Source organism: Sus scrofa, chromosome 5 (genome assembly GCF_000003025.6).
Source record: "Sus scrofa isolate TJ Tabasco breed Duroc chromosome 5, Sscrofa11.1, whole genome shotgun sequence".
In the NCBI taxonomy this organism is placed as follows: domain Eukaryota; kingdom Metazoa; phylum Chordata; class Mammalia; order Artiodactyla; family Suidae; genus Sus; species Sus scrofa.
The window spans coordinates 64,267,593-64,285,618 of NC_010447.5; the positions used below are offsets into that span (position 1 = coordinate 64,267,593).

Below are 18,026 nucleotides of genomic sequence, written 5' to 3' on the forward strand. Positions count from 1 at the left end.
CATGGGCTCTTTTTTTTGTGTGTTTTTTTTTTTTTTTTTTTTTTTTTTTTAATTTTCCCACTGTACAGCAAGGGGGTCAGGTTATCCTTACATGTATACATTGCAATTACAGTTTTTCCCCCACCCTTTCTTCTGTTGCAACATGAGTATCTAGACATAGTTCTCAATGCTCATGGGCTCTTTGGCATAAGCCTCTCAAGTTTGTTTTCTCTCAGTGAAGATCACTACCAAGAGCATTCCCTGGAGCCCCAGAACATGGAGGTACATAGAGAATTCCAGAAGGTATGGGGTGGTGGGGGTTCAGACTCTGCAAAACTTCTAGAACATTCCATGCAACTCCAAACAGGATAGTCAAAAAAATTTATTACCCCCCCCCAAATGAGACTAGTGGATCCAGACTTAATTATCCCATTATTTACTGCCGTTGTATCTGGTTCCATCTTCTGAAGACAATAATCAAGAGGCTGTCTTTACTGGTTTTCTCTCTGCTTTCATTCCAGACAGGAGCTTCTCTCTATATAAAATGTGTTCTGTCTACTCAGTATTCTGTGATAACCTATATGGGAAAAAAATCTGAAAAAGAATTGGTATATGTATATTTATAACTGAATTACTTTGCTGTATACCTGACACCAATGCAACATTGTAAATCAACTATAAGCTAATATAAAATAAAAATTAAATTGAAAAAATTGCCATAAATGTTAAAAATAATAACTAGAAAAAAAAAGAGAACATATTTGTGATTGCCAAGGGGGAGGGGATGGGGGAGGGATGGATTGGGAATTTGGGATTAGCAGATACAAACTATTATATGCAGAATGGATAAACAACAAGCACAGGGGAACTATATTCAAATAGCACAGGGAACTATATTCAATATCCTGTGATAAACCATAATGAAAATATATAATGGCACAAATGAACTTATCTCCAAAACAGAAACAGGCTTACAGACATAGAGAACAGACTTGTGGTTTCCGGGAGTGGGGGGGAAGGGGAAGGGAGTAGGATGGACTGGGAGTTGTAATAGATATAAACTATTACATTTAGAATGGATAAGCAGTGAGGTCCTTTTGTACAGCACAGAGAACTGTATCCAGTCTCCTGGGATAGACCATGATGGAAGATAATATAAAAAAGGGAATGTATATGTATGACTGGGTCACTTTGCAGTACAGCAGAAATTGGTACAGCATTATAAATCAACTATACTTTAATAACAAAATGAAAAATATATGTGTATAACCGAATCACTTTGCTGTGCAGTAGAAATTAACATTGTAAATCTGCTATATTTCAATAAAATAATTTTTAAAAAAAGTGTGTTCTTTTCAAGTGTCTTGGGACCTGTATTAACCCAGCACTGGCAAAGTAAGCATAGACAGTGTAATGTCCTCCAAAAGTCTTGTTTCATTTTATTTATTTTTTTCTTTCTTCCTTTTTTTTTTTTTATGGCCACACCTGCAGCATGCGGAGGTTTCCTGGGGCCAAGGGTAGAATCAGAGCTGCAGCTAGGGCCCACGGTGCAACCACAGCAACTCTGGATCCTTATCCCACTGAGCAAGGCCAGGGATCCAACCCACATTCTCACAGAGACATCAGATCCTTAACCACTGAGCCACCATAGGAACTACCAAAAGTCGTATTTTGAAATCCTAACTCCTAATACCTCAGAATATGACTATATTGGAGACAGGGTCTTTAAAGAGATCATTAAATTAAAACAAGGTCATTACAGCCAGCCCTAATCCAGTATGACTGGTGTCATAAAAAGAGGAGGTTAAGGTACATACACACACAGAGGGAAGACCACGTGAGGATGTGGGAAGAAGACAGCCATCTGCAAGCCAGGGAGAAGAGCCTCAGAAGAAACCACCTCTGTTGACACCTTGATCTCAGACTTCTAGCCTCCAGAACTGTGAGAAAATAATTTTCTATTGTTGAAGCCACCAATCTGCCGTACCTTGTTATGGAAACCCTAGCAAATCAATACAGGCAGATATAATCCTAAATCTGGGGTCACGTGGGCTGTACCTTAGCATTATTTCTTTAAAAAATCTTTCCTCCGTTTATTTTTTCGGCAAAAATGCGTAACCTTTGTTTTTTATCAGAACCCATTGGAACAATGATTCAGGAATCACATCTGGCTCTAGCATACAGCAAAAGCGGGAGGATTTCACCACGTAAAAATACAGCTCACGTTATTTACTTCTCAAAAAGGGAAGTTGGGTTTAATACTTACAAGGTCAACCTTAAATAACCCGTCCACTCAGCTGGATCAGACAACTCCTGGCGTGTGGGCTCTGTAGCCTCCCCACCTTGAAGAGCCCCAGCAACAGAGTCATAACATTGGACCCAGATGGTGGCCTTTTATGGAAGGAGCAGTCAGCTGGCAGCCGCTCCCGCACAATCCTTCAAGCTAAGATCGTCTCTACTGGGCAGCATGGTAGATAAATTCTGGGGACCCAAACGTTTACAAACAATAAGCAATCTTGAGAAGACTTGAAATTCTTTTGGGGGAAAAAGGAGAAACCAGGCATACTTGGAGATATTGCAGGTTCAGTCCCAGACCACTGCAGTATAGCAAGTCATGTGAATTTTGGGGTCCCCCACTGCATCTAAAAGTTACATGTACACGACACTGTAGTCTATTAAGTGTGTAATAGCATTATATCTAAAAACCAATGTACATGTCTTAATTTTAAAATATTTTATTGCTAAAAAATGCTAACCATCATCATTAATGCAGGGTTGCCACAATTTGTTAAAAAAAAAAGCAATAAAGCGAGGTGTGCCTGCAAGATAAGAAGGAATAAAATAAAAGTCATAAGTGCTCCTTCTGGCCTTAGTCTCTTCACCAACAGAATGTGGACTTGGCCTCTCGATTTAGGTCTAAAGTGCGTATCTTTCCCTTCATCCAAACTTGCCAAACACTTGTGCATCCTGCCTTGAGCCTGGTGCTTTGGGAGTTGGCTGAGACTTGATACCGGCTGAACATGAAAGGGGTCTGATTATTTGAGAAAACTAACCCAGCTTACAGGTTCAATGAAATCCTGTAAGGGTGTGGTATGTGAAGATTTTAACCCAGGAAGCCCCTAGAACCAACCTAATGGGTGCTGTTTGCAGAGGAACTGGGCAAGTGACTAACCCTCTCTGGGCTTGGATTTCCTCATCTGTTCATTGGGAATAGTCAGTGTGCCTCCCTCCCCGGTTGCTGTGAAGGTTACCTGAGTTGATGTTCTATAGCATTGCGAACACTGCCTGCCGCATTGTTGGTGATCGCTGGCCAATAATGTCATCACCTAAATTCCATAGACCAGCCTCTCACACAAATACCTTGTGGGCTTTTATACACACACACACACACATACACATATGTATATATGTATGTATGTATGTATATGTATATGTGTGTATACATATATATGTATATGTATATATATACATTTTCTTTTTAGGGCTGCACCTGCTGCATATGAAGTCCCCAGAGTAGGGGTGGAATCTGAGCTGCAGCTGCCAGCCTACACCGAAGCCACAGCAATGTGGGACCCAAGCCGTGTCTGTGACCTACACCACAGCACATGGTAACGCTGGGTCCTTAACCCACTGAGCAAGGCTGGGGATCAAACCTGTGGCCTCATGGATACTAGTTGGGTTCTTAACCTGCTGAGCCACAATGGGAACTCCAGGGCTTATATTTTAAAGTTTTGACTTGTGCCTTTGACATGGGCCCATTAGAATAGTTTCTCTGTAAATCCCAAGGAAATAAATTATCTAGGTCTCAGTCTCCTTTTTATTTACATGTGGTTACAGTTTATAAATACACTCACCATTTTCCTCTCCTTCCAAAACTCTCCCTTATACCTAGAACCCCACCCAAGCCCCCAGTTGTAAGGACTCCCTTTCCAGTCTAGGGGGGGAGGGAGGGTGGTCCTCCATGTCACTCCATCTTCATGTAGGGTCTCCCTCAGTCCACGTGCCCTCGAAGGGCCTCTGAAGCTTGGGGATGAGCACCACGAATCTACCAGAGGTCCTGGCGATGTCCTTGCAGTGACCACGCGGCCGGCTCCCTTCTGTGCCATGCTTAGGTGTAGATGCCATGGGGGCAGCAGTTGGCGTCACATGCCTTGTCCATGCCTGAGGCTGAGTTGGTGCAGCCCCAGTGGGCAGGAGGTCTGCAGTGGAGTCTCAGGCCTGCCTAGGCCGCGGTGAGAGTCCTGTGGGGGCACTGTACCCAGCCAGTGCCTGCCCTGCTCTTGGAGAGGTGTCTGAGGCCCGGCCCCTCAGGGTCCCTCTTGGGGCCCCACCCAGGCCCTCCGTCAGTCCCACGAGGGTAGGGTGGCCTCAGGGCAGAGGTGCTCTCATGCTTCCTTTCTCCTGGCTTCTCCCAGACACCATCAGGTATGGGTGACAGATTGGGTCCTTGGCCCCCGTTAGAGGGCGTGGCACCCCAGTGTCTCTGTCTCAGCCAGGTGCCAAGCTTTGCCATCCTCCTGATAGGGTGTAGAGAGGCCGGGAGGGCCAGGGGCACCCTCTTCAGGGATGGGGTATGGAGGCTCTGGGGGAGCTGGGGGGTCCCCAGGGCCCCGTGCTCCCCCCAGTACCGGCCCATTGTAGATGTAGATGTTGCCGGTGACAGTCACAGACCCACCGGTGACATGAATGCCATTGGTACCTGCAGGAAGGAAAGCAGAGTGAGGGGGCACTGTTGAGGGGAAGGTCTTTGTGGCCCCAGCATCGACCCCTGCGCCCCAGTGCCCCTTTGGTCATCTCCGCACTCTGTCCCCCTCCATCTGCTCTCGGTTTCTGGAGCTCTTATTCATTCCTCTGTCTCTGGGTTTTCAGTCTCTTCCCTTCTCTAATAAGGACACTCTGGCTGTAAGAGTCTCCTCTTGTTCCCGGTTCAGTCTCCTCTTTTTGGTCTGCCTCACACTCTCTCTCCTTGCCCACCTTCCTTCCTCCCACCCCTTCCCCCGAACCTGCCCCAGGCTCACCGTGGGCCACCTGGCCTTGCTCTGGGAGCTCAGCCTCCAGCTCCCGGGCCTGGCTCAGAGGGCTTTGCTGTTGTAGCACCTCTTCCTTCAAAACCGGGGTTGCTGGGAGCCCTGCCGAGGCTGGCGTCAAATCTCCAGAGGTGGGCAGGAGCAGCTCTACCAGGTCAAGGAAATGTGGGTTGACCCTCGGGGGCTCCCAGCTGCCATCAGCTGCATTTGATTCCTCTCCCTGTAGGACAGAGGCAGAGAACCAACCAAGGATGTGGGCCTCAAACCCCATCTTTCTGGAATTCCCACACCCCATCCCATGCTTAGGCTGAGCTGCGCCCTCCTCTGCTCCTCATCACTCTCCCTGCCTCAGGGCATTTGCACTTGTGGTTCCCTCTTCCTGGAGCACTTTCCCCCCACATCCGGAAGCCTGGCTCCCTCCTTTCTTTAGCTCTGTTCAAATATCAGCTGATCAGAGAGGCCCTCTCTGTCCACTCTAAGATAATGTACCCCTGTCCATTGCCATTGTCCCTCATTGTCCCCCTACCAGGCTTTATTTAGCAGTTATCACCACCTAATACATAGTTGTCTAACTTTATTCTTGCTCTGCTGGTACGTAACTCCAGGAGGGTAGGCCCTTAATTTTGCTCCTTGCTGGTTCCACAGTGCCTCAAACAATGCCTAGCACATGGTGTGCTGGTTAAATTATTAGCTGAATGAATGGATGGGTGGTGAAGCTGCATCCTTTTCCTGTCTGCCCCCCACCTTGTTCACCTGTCCCCCTGCCCCTCCTTGCTATCATCTCAGCCTTCCCCATTACCTCTGGGTGCCTCTTGAGCAGGGATCCTGCAATAGAAAATGAAATAGCAGACCTCAGACCCCCAGGCCTTCCCCTCCACATCCCCCCCAACATGGTACTGTCCACCCCGGGCTCCAGAAGGAACAAGTGATCATTGCCCTTATCTCCAGCCTCAGAATGGGGGGCTGGATGGAGCTGATATCTATGTGGGGAGCAGGCACTGGGTGTCTTGAAGGTGTAGAGGGGCAGAAGGGTCGGCCATGGGGAAGCTGAATGTTTCTTCAAACCACCTCCCTCACCCAGTAGGCACAGACCCAGGCCTGCACCCCTGCCTGTGCCCAGCTCCTTCCTACCCAGTTTTCTGCAGAGAGAAGGGTGGCTCTTCCAGGTGCAGGCAAGGATGATGGCGATGAGCAGAAAGAAGATGAGCGGCAGCAGGATGGCCAGCACCAGCATCATTCCTGTCAGGACAGCAGACAGAATACGGCATAAGGACCCCAAGGGAATTTCCATTGTGGCTCTGTAGAAATGAACCAGACTAGTATCCATGAGGATGCTGGTTTGATCCCTGGCCTTGCTCAGTGGGTTAAGGATCCAGCATTGCTGTGGCTGTGGTGTGGGCCGGCAGCTGCAGCTCCGATTCGACTCCTAGCCTGGGAACTTCCATGTGTGGCAGGTGCAGCCCTTAAAATAAAAAAGGACTGGAGGAGGGCGGGTGAGGGGTGGGGAAGTTAAGGGGCAGCTCTTCAGTTCTCAGGCCACCCAGACAGAGAAAATGGGCGGGGGCTGGGGGGAGCAGCTTTCCCCTTCTAGCCCCACTGCAGTTCCTAAAGGCAGAACTGGAGAAATTTCCCTTGGGTTACAGAGAGGCACTAAGCTAGACTAAGGGGAGCCGCCCCCAACCCCGACAGCCAGGAGAAACTGCTGCAGATGTTTGGCTGGTGTGGGTGGCCACTCCCCTAGAGACCAGGGTGGGGGCAGCCTTGTGGGTGAGGACAAGAGCTCGGGCAGTTGTGTCTGCAAGGACTGGAAGCAGGAGTGGGAGGCAGTAAAGGAGGGTGGGGCTTGGGGTTGTGAGCAGACTCACAGGGTAAAGCCACATTTCTGCGGGCTTGACCATCTTCCAGAGAGACCTAAGACCTCCAGCTGTGGGAGCTGATGCTGCCCCTCTGTATGTGAGGGTGTTAACAGGGGTGACGAAGTCGGGATCCTGGCGTCTGAACTCTGCCTTTGGCTGCCTGGGAGACGATGGTTGCCAGGTCTCCACCCGCTCACTCAGGGCAGGTCCCAGGATGGGGAGGGAAAGGGAGGCTGGGTGTTCAGTTCCTCAGGCGCTCACTGTAGCCATGGGTACCTGCTGCCTTCCCATGAGCCTCAGCACTGCCATCATCGACAGCATGGAGACTACCATGCCTGTCACCTGTGTCATCTGTGCCTGAGGAAAGTCAGGAAGACTTGGACATTTGCACCCTGGGGGTTTGCCTTTTCTGGTCCATCTAATTCTGCGGCCTAAGGGAGCGCAGAATGGGAGCTATGGGGGAGTTCCTGAGTGCCATAATGGGATCTGCAGCATCTCTGCAACGCCAAGACGCAGGTTTGATCCCTGGGCCTGGCACAGTGGAATAAAGGTCCTGGCATTGTTGCAGCTGCTGTGTGGGTCACAGCAGGCACTCAAATCAGATCCCTGGCCCAGAAACTCCATATGTTGCGGGGTGGCCGAAAAAGAAAAAAAAGGAAAAAGGGGGAGGCATGGGGAAAATTGGACCCAGAGTCTTAGATACCTGGATTCCTACCCAGTGTGTGTTTTTCATATAGAAAATGAGGAGATTAGCTTACATACTCTCTAAAATTCTGGCTCTAAAATGCCAATTGTATCTGATACACAGATAAGAATGAAGAAGAGGACGTGGAAAATATTTATGATATAGTTGAAGGAAAAATTGAGTTACCTTCCAATGACTCCACTTTTAGAAAAAAATTATTTTTTTCCATTACACCAAAAAATGTCTGGGAGGATCTATTCAAAAATGTTGAGTGGATATGCTGGATGATGGTTCTGTGGGTGATTTTTATTTCTGTTTATCTGAATTTTCTAATTTTCTGCAGCGTGCATGTATCATGGCATGAGCTTTGGAGGAAGAAAGGCCTGAGTACAGGTTTTCATAACACCAGTTACCCCCGGATGATCTTGGGCAAGTTACCTAAACTCTCTGGGCCTCACTTTCCTCACCCAGTCAGTGAGGATAATAATAGGACCATTTCATAGGATCATTGAAGATTAAATGAGTTAGTGAAAGTCAAATGTTCACAGAGTGCCTAATACACTGCCTCTCAATAAATGGAAATTATGATTATAAACACTTGATAATTTTTTTTAATGGGCACACACATGGCATATCAAAGTTCCTGGGCCAGAGATTGAATTGGAGCCCCAGCTTTTTTTTTTTTTTTTTGTCTTTTCTAGGGCTGCACCCACGGCATATGGAGGTTCCCAGGCTAGGGGTCTAATTAGAGCTGCAGCTGCCGGCCTACACCACAGCTCAGGGCAATGCCAGATCCTTAACCCACTGAGCGAGGCCAAAGATTGAACCTGCAAGCTCATGGTTCCTAGTCAGATTCATTAACCACTGAGCCACAACGGGAACTCCGGAGCCCCAGCTTTGACTTATGCCGAAGCTTGGCCACACAGATCCTTTAATGCATTGCACCAGGCTGAGGATCAAACCCACACCTCTGCAGTGACCTGAGCCCCTGCAGTCAGATTCTTATCCCATTGGGCCACAGCAAGAACTCCAAATACTTGGTGATTTTTTAAAGTGAATGAAATTAACTCTCCCCCAATTAATAACAATAACAGTCATTAGAAACACCCTGTAACCCTTTCTTAGGTGAGGAAATCAATAACTAATAACTCCACAGAAAAAACCAAGAAAGAGTCAAGCATAGAATTGTACCTCTAATGGAAGTGTGTAATCTAATAAAGAGATACTCGGTCTAATAAATAGATTATACAATGGTGGCATGTCGAAATGATTACATCTCAGTGTGGGCATAATATTATATCTAACTTATACAAAATCTATATAATACATCATTTAAAAAGTGTGCATGTGTATGTTTGTGTATAAGGAGAGACTCCAATTTCCCTTTGAGGAGTTTCTTCTTGCCTCAATTTTGAGAAGAAAGGATTCATCATTTTCCTGCTTATTTGGATGGTTGGAATTAAGGCATCTTCCCAGGCGCCCCCTCCCTGTGCCCCTGGCCCCTCACCTGGCATCTTGGGGGGGTCCGGTGGATTTCTGCAGGTGGTGTCAGACTGGGTGGTGCCTGGAGCTGCCTCCACAAGGCCCTGGTCCTCACACCTGTGCAGGAAAGAGCCCAGCTCAGGTGGGCTTCCTCCCGGCTGGAAGTGGGAGGTGGTTCCGTGGAGGTGGGCACGGGCAGGGTTGTCAGCAGCTGGGGCTGGGCATGGGGCAGGGGACACAGATGGAGGCACACTCACCTCGTGTGGGGCTGGCAGCGGGCGCTGGGGGAAGAGGAATTCTGGAAGTGCCCTGCCTTGCAGGGAACACATTTTCTGTTTGCCTCCCCAGCTTTATCTGGCAAGAGAAAGACACAGCCAGCCCGGGTGAGTGGGCAAAGGAGCATCTGCCCAGATGTGAGCTTCCCTTGAGCCCTCTGGATGGCCCCCTCCCCACCTGCCCACCCACCCCATTCTGTACTTGGCAGCATATTTCCTGATCTCCAAGTTGCCCAAACTTCCCCAGTGCTGGGAGGACCCCCCTGAGCTCAGCACTGTCCTGGGCCATTTCTCTGCAGGTCCTTTTGGGGGCCTTTCTCAGGGCAGGAGAAGAGACATTTTATGCCAGAGAGTTAAGCACCTGGAGGCTCGCCATGAACACAGCACCGTATGCCCTGATCCCTGTTCAAGATCACCCGCCCAGCCTCCTCCCTGCCCTCTGCCCCCAGTGACCTCTGAGCTCAGCTTCGGTGCCAGGTGGGCAGTTGAAGAGTGGCTCGCAGTGGACACACTCAGAGTCCCAGAAGACGCAGAACATCCCAGGCTGGCAGCGGCACTGGGCTTTGTGTTTGCTGGTACAAGGCGTGACCTCCATGAAGCCCAGCACTGGTGGAGAGATGGCAGGCTCAGCAGAGGGGCCGCACTCCTGGGGGTCCCAGCACATCCCCCCACCCCTGCCCACCCCGGGCACACCCCACTCACTCTGGTCACAGGGGCGGCACAGCTGGCAGATGGAGAGGTGGTTCCAGTGCTCGTTGTAGGAATTTTCAGGGCATGTGGCACAAGCGGTGTTCTGGTCATGGCTACACTCAGCTGAGACGTGCGTGCCTAGGATGCGAGTGGGGCAGTAGCAGTGTCAGGGGGCTGGGGTTCCACCGTCCCCTCTGCTGCTCGCTGTGTGACCCTGGGCCTGTCCGGGTGCCTACATAGAAGGGACGGCCAGTGTTGCTCACCCTTTGCCTGTCACCTGGGACCTGATGTCTGCCTTCCCTCCGAGGCAGCCAGGTGGGCTGGAGCCCCTGTAACCCACCTCCCTGTCCCAGCCTTCCTCTGCCCCTTGCCTCTCACCTGGGGGGCAGCGCGAGCAGCAGACGTGATGTTTGGGCTCGTAGTACTCCCTTTTCTGGTCCTGGCAGGTTTGGTTCTCCGGGCGGTAAGGGAGCACCTTCAAGGGGGAGATGAAGTGGGGGGAGAATTATTCAGGGGTCAGCTGGGGAGGGCAGAAGGATTACAGAGAGGGCTGCCCAGACCCCTCTCCCTAGCCAAGCCCACCCCCGCCCCCTGCACGGGGCCCTCCCTCACCAGCTGGGACTGGGATGCTGCCTGGAGACTGCAGAGGCCCAGCATGAGTGGCCCCCAGGCCAGGCCGCAGGAGGAGGCGGCCCACGGCAGGCGCATGGCGGCCAGTCGGCCAGCCGACCAGATGGGTGGAGGCCTGGGAGGAAGATGGGAGGCCTGGACGTCCCGGGCAGTGGTGGCAGCAGCGTCCCCAGCTCAGGGGCTGGGACGGGACTCGGGCTGACGTGCCCCTGGGGGCCGGAGCGGCCGGGCCTGGCCTGGCCTCCAGGGCTCCAGCGCCGGGCTCAGGAAGTGGGAGTGGAGCAGCCGGCCGCGGGGCGGGGACAGGGAGCGCTGGGAGCTGGGGCGGCTGTCGCAATCGGGAAGAGGAACAGGCTTGGCTGCCCGATGCAGGGCGGGAGGGGGTGGCCGGGAAAGCACGTGAGGGCAGCAGGGCCGGAACTGGGCCTCCTCCCTTCTCTGGAAGCCTGACTGGAGAGGAGGACGAGGAGACAGGCCAGGCCCAGCTGGTGGGAAAGGGGCAGCAGAGCCAGGGGACAACTCTCTGATGGTCCCTGAGAGCCCAGCTGGGGCAGGGCTGACCCAGGCACAGATGGAGGTCTTGGCAGAGCAGTGTCCAGCCGGGCACCCCATCTGAAAAGTGGATGGGCCTGAGACTGTCAAACTTGGAGGGTGCAGAGACCCATGGAGAGTCTGGGACAGCCAGCAAGCCAGCCAGCCAGCCAGCCCAACATCTGGGAACCAGAAGACCCAGCTGGCAGACTGGACTCCCGGGTTCCTGCCTTGTTATGTGACTTTTTAAGATTAACTACAAAGGAGTCACTGCCCAGCCAGCCCTCCCCTTCCCTGAGCCAACCTGACCCATACATCAGTGGGCACAGGTCACCTACATGACCCTTGGGGGGTTCAGTGGCTCTGCTCCCCTGTCCTCAGAGAAGGCAGAGGACATGCAGACTGAAGTCCCATGAACAGGGCAGCTGGACTGGCGCTGGGCAGCCACCATCCCCAGTCCTAGCCTCTCACCCAGGAGTATTTGAATTCCTTTGACCTGGAGGGAGCTGACAGCCCACCAGTCCAGGCCCTTCACCTTAAGGATGAGGACACTGAGGCCCAAATGCCATGCAGAGACCATGGTTTGAGGGAAGCTCACTCTGTCCCTGCACCCCTTTCTTCCTACAATTCTCCTGCATCCCATTAATAGTACTTCCCCCTTCCCCCTATGGCATGCTCTCTGGTTTCCAAATTTCTGTGCTCCTGGCACAGAGGGTCCTTGAGGGTCACCTGAGCTCTGGGAAGCAGCCCCACCCCGGGCCTGCCCAGCCCCTCTGCAGATCACTCCCTGTGACCCACTGCTTGTCATTCACCAGCCACTGAGCCATGAGTTCTGCACTGAATCCATAAGTCTGGGTTCCCCGAGTTTCCTACAGAGTTTGGCACGGACCACGTGTCCAGTATATATTTATATATGCTATCTCCCCCATGTCTCATGGCCAGTCCATGGCAGAGCCATGGGGCTCCAAATTTCTGGGTCCCAGCTCATTCCAGCAACCATGCTGCCTCCTTGTGACTCGGGGAGGGATGGCTCCCTAGGCATGAGGGACTGACTTGCTGTCTTGAGAGAGGTCACCTGGGCACCATTCCCGCCTCCTCCCTGGAGGGCCATCTTTAGCACACAGCCTGACCCTGGTTGGTCTGACTGGCTGGACAGCCTCCTGGTGGAGGATCAGGGAAGGCCTGGTCAGGGGTGCATCTGGGGAGCAGGGCCCACAAAAGGGTGAAGGGCCCTGAGCTGTAGACATCTCTCGCTCTGCTAGTGCAGGCCTAGGGCTCACACACTGCCAGCAAACATCCGAGGCTGGCTGGGAAGGGAAGGAATGTTAGAACAGCATGCACTGCTCAGGGCTGTAGCTCTTTCCAGGTCCAGGGAAGGCGGCTGGGCTGGACTCACACTGAGCTCTTAAATGCATAAAGGTCTCTCTATGGTAGCCTTAGATCCCTTTTTTCTCTCTTTTTTCTAACTAAAAATTTTAAGTTGAGAGTTCTCATTGTATCTCAGTGGGTTAAGAACCTGACTGGTATCCATAAGGACGCAGGTTTGATCCCTGGCCTCGCTCAGTGGGTTAAGGATCTGGTGTTGCTGTGAGCTGTGGTGTAGATCTCAGCCAAGGCTCTGATCCTGCATTGCTGTGGCTGTGCGGTAGGCTGCTGGCTGCTGCTCAGATTTGACCCCTAGCCTGGGAACTTCTATATGCCAAGGGTGCAGTCCTAAAAAGCAAAAAAAAAAAAAAAAAAAAAAAAGAAAGACAGTTGACATTTAGTTGGTTTGGAGTTTCCATTGTGGCTCAGTGGGTTAAGAACCCAAATAGTCTCATATATATTTATGTATGTGTGTGTGTATATATATACACCACCACATCTTCTTAAACCAATTGTCTATTTTTTTTTTCCTTTTTTGGCCATACCAGCAGCATATGAAGTTCTCTGGCCAGGGACTGAATCCGAGCGACAGCTTTGACCTATGCCACAGCTGCAGCAACACCAGATCCTTAACCCACTGCACCGCAGTGGGAACTCCAAATCTGTGTGTTGATGCACACTTGGGTTGCTTCCATGTCTTGGCTATTGTAAATAATGCTGCTATGAGCATAGAGTTTTCATCTTTTCTGGGTATATACCTAGGAATGGGATAACTGGCTTGTATGGTAGTTCTATTTTTAGTTTTTAAAGGACCCTCCCATACTGTTTTCTGTAGTGGCTGCACCAATTTACATTCTCACCAACAGTGTACAGGGGTTCCATTTTCTCCATGCCCTCTGCAGCATTTACTATTTGTAGGCTTTTTGATAATAGCCATTCTGACCAGCATGAGGTGATACCACATTGTAATTTTGATTTTCATTTCTAATAATTTGTGATGTTGAGCTTCTTTTCATGTGTCTATTGGCCATCTGTGCGTCTTCTTGGGAAAAATGTCTATTTAGGTCTCTTTTTTCTTTTTATTATGGAAATCACACGTCATATATACTTACACGAAAGAAAAGAAAAAGTACTGTGAAGTCCCAGCTTTGACTCAGACAGGTTCCATTTCTTCCATACAACCCTCCCCAACTCTTCTAATATCCTGTTATTATTTTGAAGCAAATCCCAGACATGTGTCATTACATTTGAGAATATTTTGAGACTTAAAGACAGGGACTGCTTTTCTTTTGAGGTATAACCTCTAAACAAGGAAATGCATAAAGTACACTAATCTTATGTATATAGATCAATGCATTTTCACTTTTGTGTATTCCTGAGTATCTCCCCAGAACACTTCCCACACTCCCAAAGTTCGTGCATGGCCCCTTCACAGGCAAGCACCATCTCAGATCCTTTTAACTCCAGCTGGCTGAATTGTATCCTTTTTGCTGCCTTTCTCATGCTGTCACTTCACCTTCAAGGACTCTCCCGGTTCTTGGGAAAGAGCCCTAAGACCTGGATTTTAATTTTAGCCCCATCACTTCACCTCTCTGGCTCTCCTTTCTGGTGCCCAATCAACTGCTGCTTTGCTTGCAGATCTGACCTACTCGCAACCCTTCCCCTGCTCTGGTCTGTATCACTACTGGGAACTACATTTCCCAGAGTCCTTTTCCCTCTGGCGTCCCTGTAGGTTTAGCCAATAGGAAGACAGGTGGGTGGGGGGCAGGTAGGTGGGAGGAGGGAAGAAGCCTGGGTTCTGGCTGGCCTCTCTTGCTGCTTTCTGACACATGTCCTGAGACTGGTTCTGTTACTTCCTTCCCTCCTTCCACAATCCCGTCTCCTGCCAGGCAGCCCCCACTCTTTAGTTCCTGCCAAACAGCTCTGGAGGCTTCTGGGTCTGTAAGGCTGTGTTAGAAGACTGTCTTTCCAGCCCGAGGTGTAGCTGCTTCCTGTTTTGCTATTTTCTTGGTTGCCTCGCTTTCCCCCATTGGCTCTTCAGCTCTTCTAGCAAGCATGTTCCAATTCCTTATATTACATTTCTTCCATCTGAAAGACTTAGAGTGTTTTTTGTTTCTGGACCATGCTCAACAAATCTTATCCATAAATGATTATTATCCCTGTCCAGATTTCTCCAGGAGAATTAGGGGAACTTCACAGGGTGAGGAATCCATCAACTCTTTGTGGGCAGTCATTGTCTCTGCTTCTTCCCTTTAGTGTTCTTTACCAGCTTCCTTGAGGTTTTGCTTATTTCCGCGGGGCAACACGAGACCTGGACTGAGTGCCCCACAGACCCCTCCCCCACCAGAGTGTGTGGGGTGGGCTCTTCCCCAGGTCCCTCTAGAGGGGGTTGCTCAGAGACCCTTCTTCTGAGATACCCATGAGGAATCCAAAAAGAGGGTTGGTGGGAAAGGATTCTTCTTTTTTTTTTTTTTTTTTTGTCTTTTTGCCTTTTCTAGGGCCACGCCCGTGGCATATGGAGGTTCCCAGGCTAGGGGTCTAATCAGAGCTGTAGCTGCCAGCCTACACCACAGCCATAGCAACGCGGGATCTGAGCCACGTCTGCAAACTACACCACAACTCACAGCAACACAGGATCCTTAACCCACTGAGCAAGGCCAGGGTTCGAACCCGCAACCTCATGGTTCCTGGTCGGATTCGTTAACCACTGAACCATGACAGGAACTCCAGGAAAGAATTCTTCTAAATACTCATCTTTCTCTCCTTTTTCCTGCGTGGCTGCCCTTGGAAAGGGGCTAGTAAACACTGAGAAATGTGTAATTGATGGGGGCTGTCCTTCAGAGTATTTTCATGGGGGACACTCCTTTAGCCCAGCCGTTCTCCACTGGGGTGATTTTGCTCCCGGAAGATATTTGGCAATATTTGGGGGAGTTTTTGATCGACACAATTCAGGGGGTACTATTGGCATCTCATGGGTAGACGCCAGGGATGCTCTTAAACATCCTACCCAGACATTTGCATTATGCAAATGTCAATAGTGCCAAGGCTGAGAGGTCCCACCTTAACCCAAAAGAATAAACTTCCAGTGGTGAACTTCTAGGCATCCTTCCAGGTGACTGGATTACGAGCAGCAGGGAGGGATTTTCTGGAATATCATTTTAAAGAGAAATGTATGCAGGTAAAAGGGACCCTTTTCCATAGCAGGCAGCCCAGTATAGAGAGCTAATTAGCTCTAAATAGTAACAGTAAAGATTACATTTGATTAAGTGACTTGTTTTTTTCCCTAGAAAGGATAGAGACTGAAATGAAAAAAGTGAAGGAAATTTAGATAAATTAATAAGCCACAAATTAATGGGTTATTAGAGGAAATTAGGTTGTTGGATGTCTTGAGGATATTTTCCTTAGCATATCACTCTCTCTGCCAGAGATACACCTGGGGTCTTACCCAAGATGCGAATTCTGCTGCTAATTTCGCAGAAGGGGGGCAGTCAAAAAAGAGTGACCACTAGACCACCAGTAAATAAGCCTAGTGTCTGTACTCAGCGACCTCATAATACGATCCGTGCATACAGAAACACACAGGTGCACACATGCACACACCCACACACCAGGATAAGTGTATCCAGCGGTGACTGCTGCCCTAGCCTCCTAAGTCAGGTTCTCTCCTGGAGCGGGAGGAGAAGGTGATCACTTTCATTATCCCCCAATCCCCGCCCCCACCCCAGGGAGCAAGAGGCAGGAAGACCCTCCCAACTCCCAACCCTCATCCCACTGCAGACCCTCTAGTCTCACCTCTCTTCCTATAGCCTTTGCACAGTTTATGGCCAAACCGCAGGGTTAGAGGAGGACCTGTCCTGGGAAGGGGAAGGAAGGGCTGGGGCTCTGGGAGAGGTGGGGGGAGCTTCCAAGACAAGGTCTACAAGGCCTGGATCCCCCACAAAATAGGACTCTACTTTCCTGGAAAGCAGAGGCTTAGCTGTCACGCTGGCCCCACCCCCAACTCCTGGCTGATGTGGGCACAGTCACTTTGCTTCTGGGCCTCATGTGTGAAGCAAGGTGCTAGATGCAGAGTCAGCTGGAAAGGGTCTTTGTGACCATCGGGGCTGCCTTTCACCCCTGCCCCGCCCCCTGCCCTTTCACTGAGAGCCTTGGGATCCAGAGAGGTAAAGCATCATTTTCAAAGTCATGCAGTTTAGAGGCCAACGTGGACATCATAGCATAACGCCTATAATATGGTCCTATATATGAAATAAACCATGCATTTTGTTTTAAAAAAGTACAAAAAGTATAGACATGTAAGTCTATAAATGCACACGCTCCAAAGAAATAAACACAAGGGTTCCCGTTGTGGCTCAGTGGTTAACAAATCTGACCATAAGGTTGCGGGTTTGATCCCTGGCCCTGCTCAGTGGGTTAAGGATCCAGCGTCGCCGTGAGCTGTAGTGTAGGTTGCAAATGAGGCTTGGATCCTGCGTTGCTGTGGCTCTGGCGTAGGCTGGTGGCTACAGCTCCGATTAGACCCCTAGCCTGGGAACTTCCATATGCCGCAGGTGCGGCCCTAAAAGGACCAAAAAAAAACCCCAAAAGAAATGGACACAAATAGCAGTGACTCCCCTGGGCTGAGAGGTGGGAAAGGACCAGGACCCAGGGAGGGTTTTATTGTTGTTAGAAAATTGTGTTGTGACAAAAGCATCCAGGTATTTTTTTCTGCACCGTTAAAGATAATCTTTAAAATGGAGCTATGACTTAAGTGCAAGTCTCAGATTTCTATTTTTCTCCAACAACAAGCTTGCTCTGGCCCATTCCAGATCTGGAATGCGGCCGTCTTTGTCTCTAAGCTACTGCACCCTGGCAGGTGCTATGGGGACACCGAACTCTCTGGCTCAGCCCAGACCAGGCCTCACAATCCTGCTCACAGGGCCCTGGAGAGGACAACTGTTGGCCGTGTGGCCTTGAGCCAGTGGTTGGATTTCAGGCACTACCCATCTGTGGGTATCAGGACGTCCCTTGGGAAGGTGGGGACAGTGGAGAAAGCTTCTGACAGAGCCCGGGAGATAATCCAAGACCCAGATGGCTGGTGAATCCACAGACCCTGTATGTAAGTGTGTGAACCTTCCCGGCTTTCTTTTCTTTTCTTTTCTTTTTTTAAGGCAGTACCAAAGGGATATGGAAGTTCCCAGGCTAGAGATCGAATCAGAGCTACAGCTGCCGGCGCATACCACAGACACAGCAATGCCAGATCTGAGCTGCATGGTTGTGGATCCTTAACCCACGGAGCAAGGCCACATCCTCCCGGATACTAGTCAGTTTCTTAACCCATGCAGCCACAACAGGAACTCCCTTCCTGGCTTTCAAAACCAGGTGCAGGGGAGCCCCAGTTCCCCATGAGTCTGCGGCTGGTCTGTCTTGGAATGTATGGCAAAAACTCTTAACAGATAATCCCGAAAAGACAATTTCTATTTCTCTTCTTCTTTTTTTTTTTTTTTCACTTAAGATCTTACCTTTT

The 18,026-nt window shown here is 50.1% G+C and overlaps 1 protein-coding gene across 1 annotated transcript; it reads right to left on the reverse strand.

Annotated features, from left to right (window-relative positions):
* On the reverse strand, positions 3,780-10,830 carry LTBR (lymphotoxin beta receptor). The gene is given in 10 exon segments (NM_001308823.1): positions 3,780-4,678; positions 4,998-5,226; positions 5,806-5,831; positions 6,138-6,245; positions 9,055-9,146; positions 9,287-9,383; positions 9,758-9,910; positions 10,007-10,132; positions 10,373-10,469; positions 10,607-10,830. Coding segments are annotated over 10 exon segments (1,266 nt in total). The 5' UTR covers positions 10,703-10,830; the 3' UTR covers positions 3,780-4,436.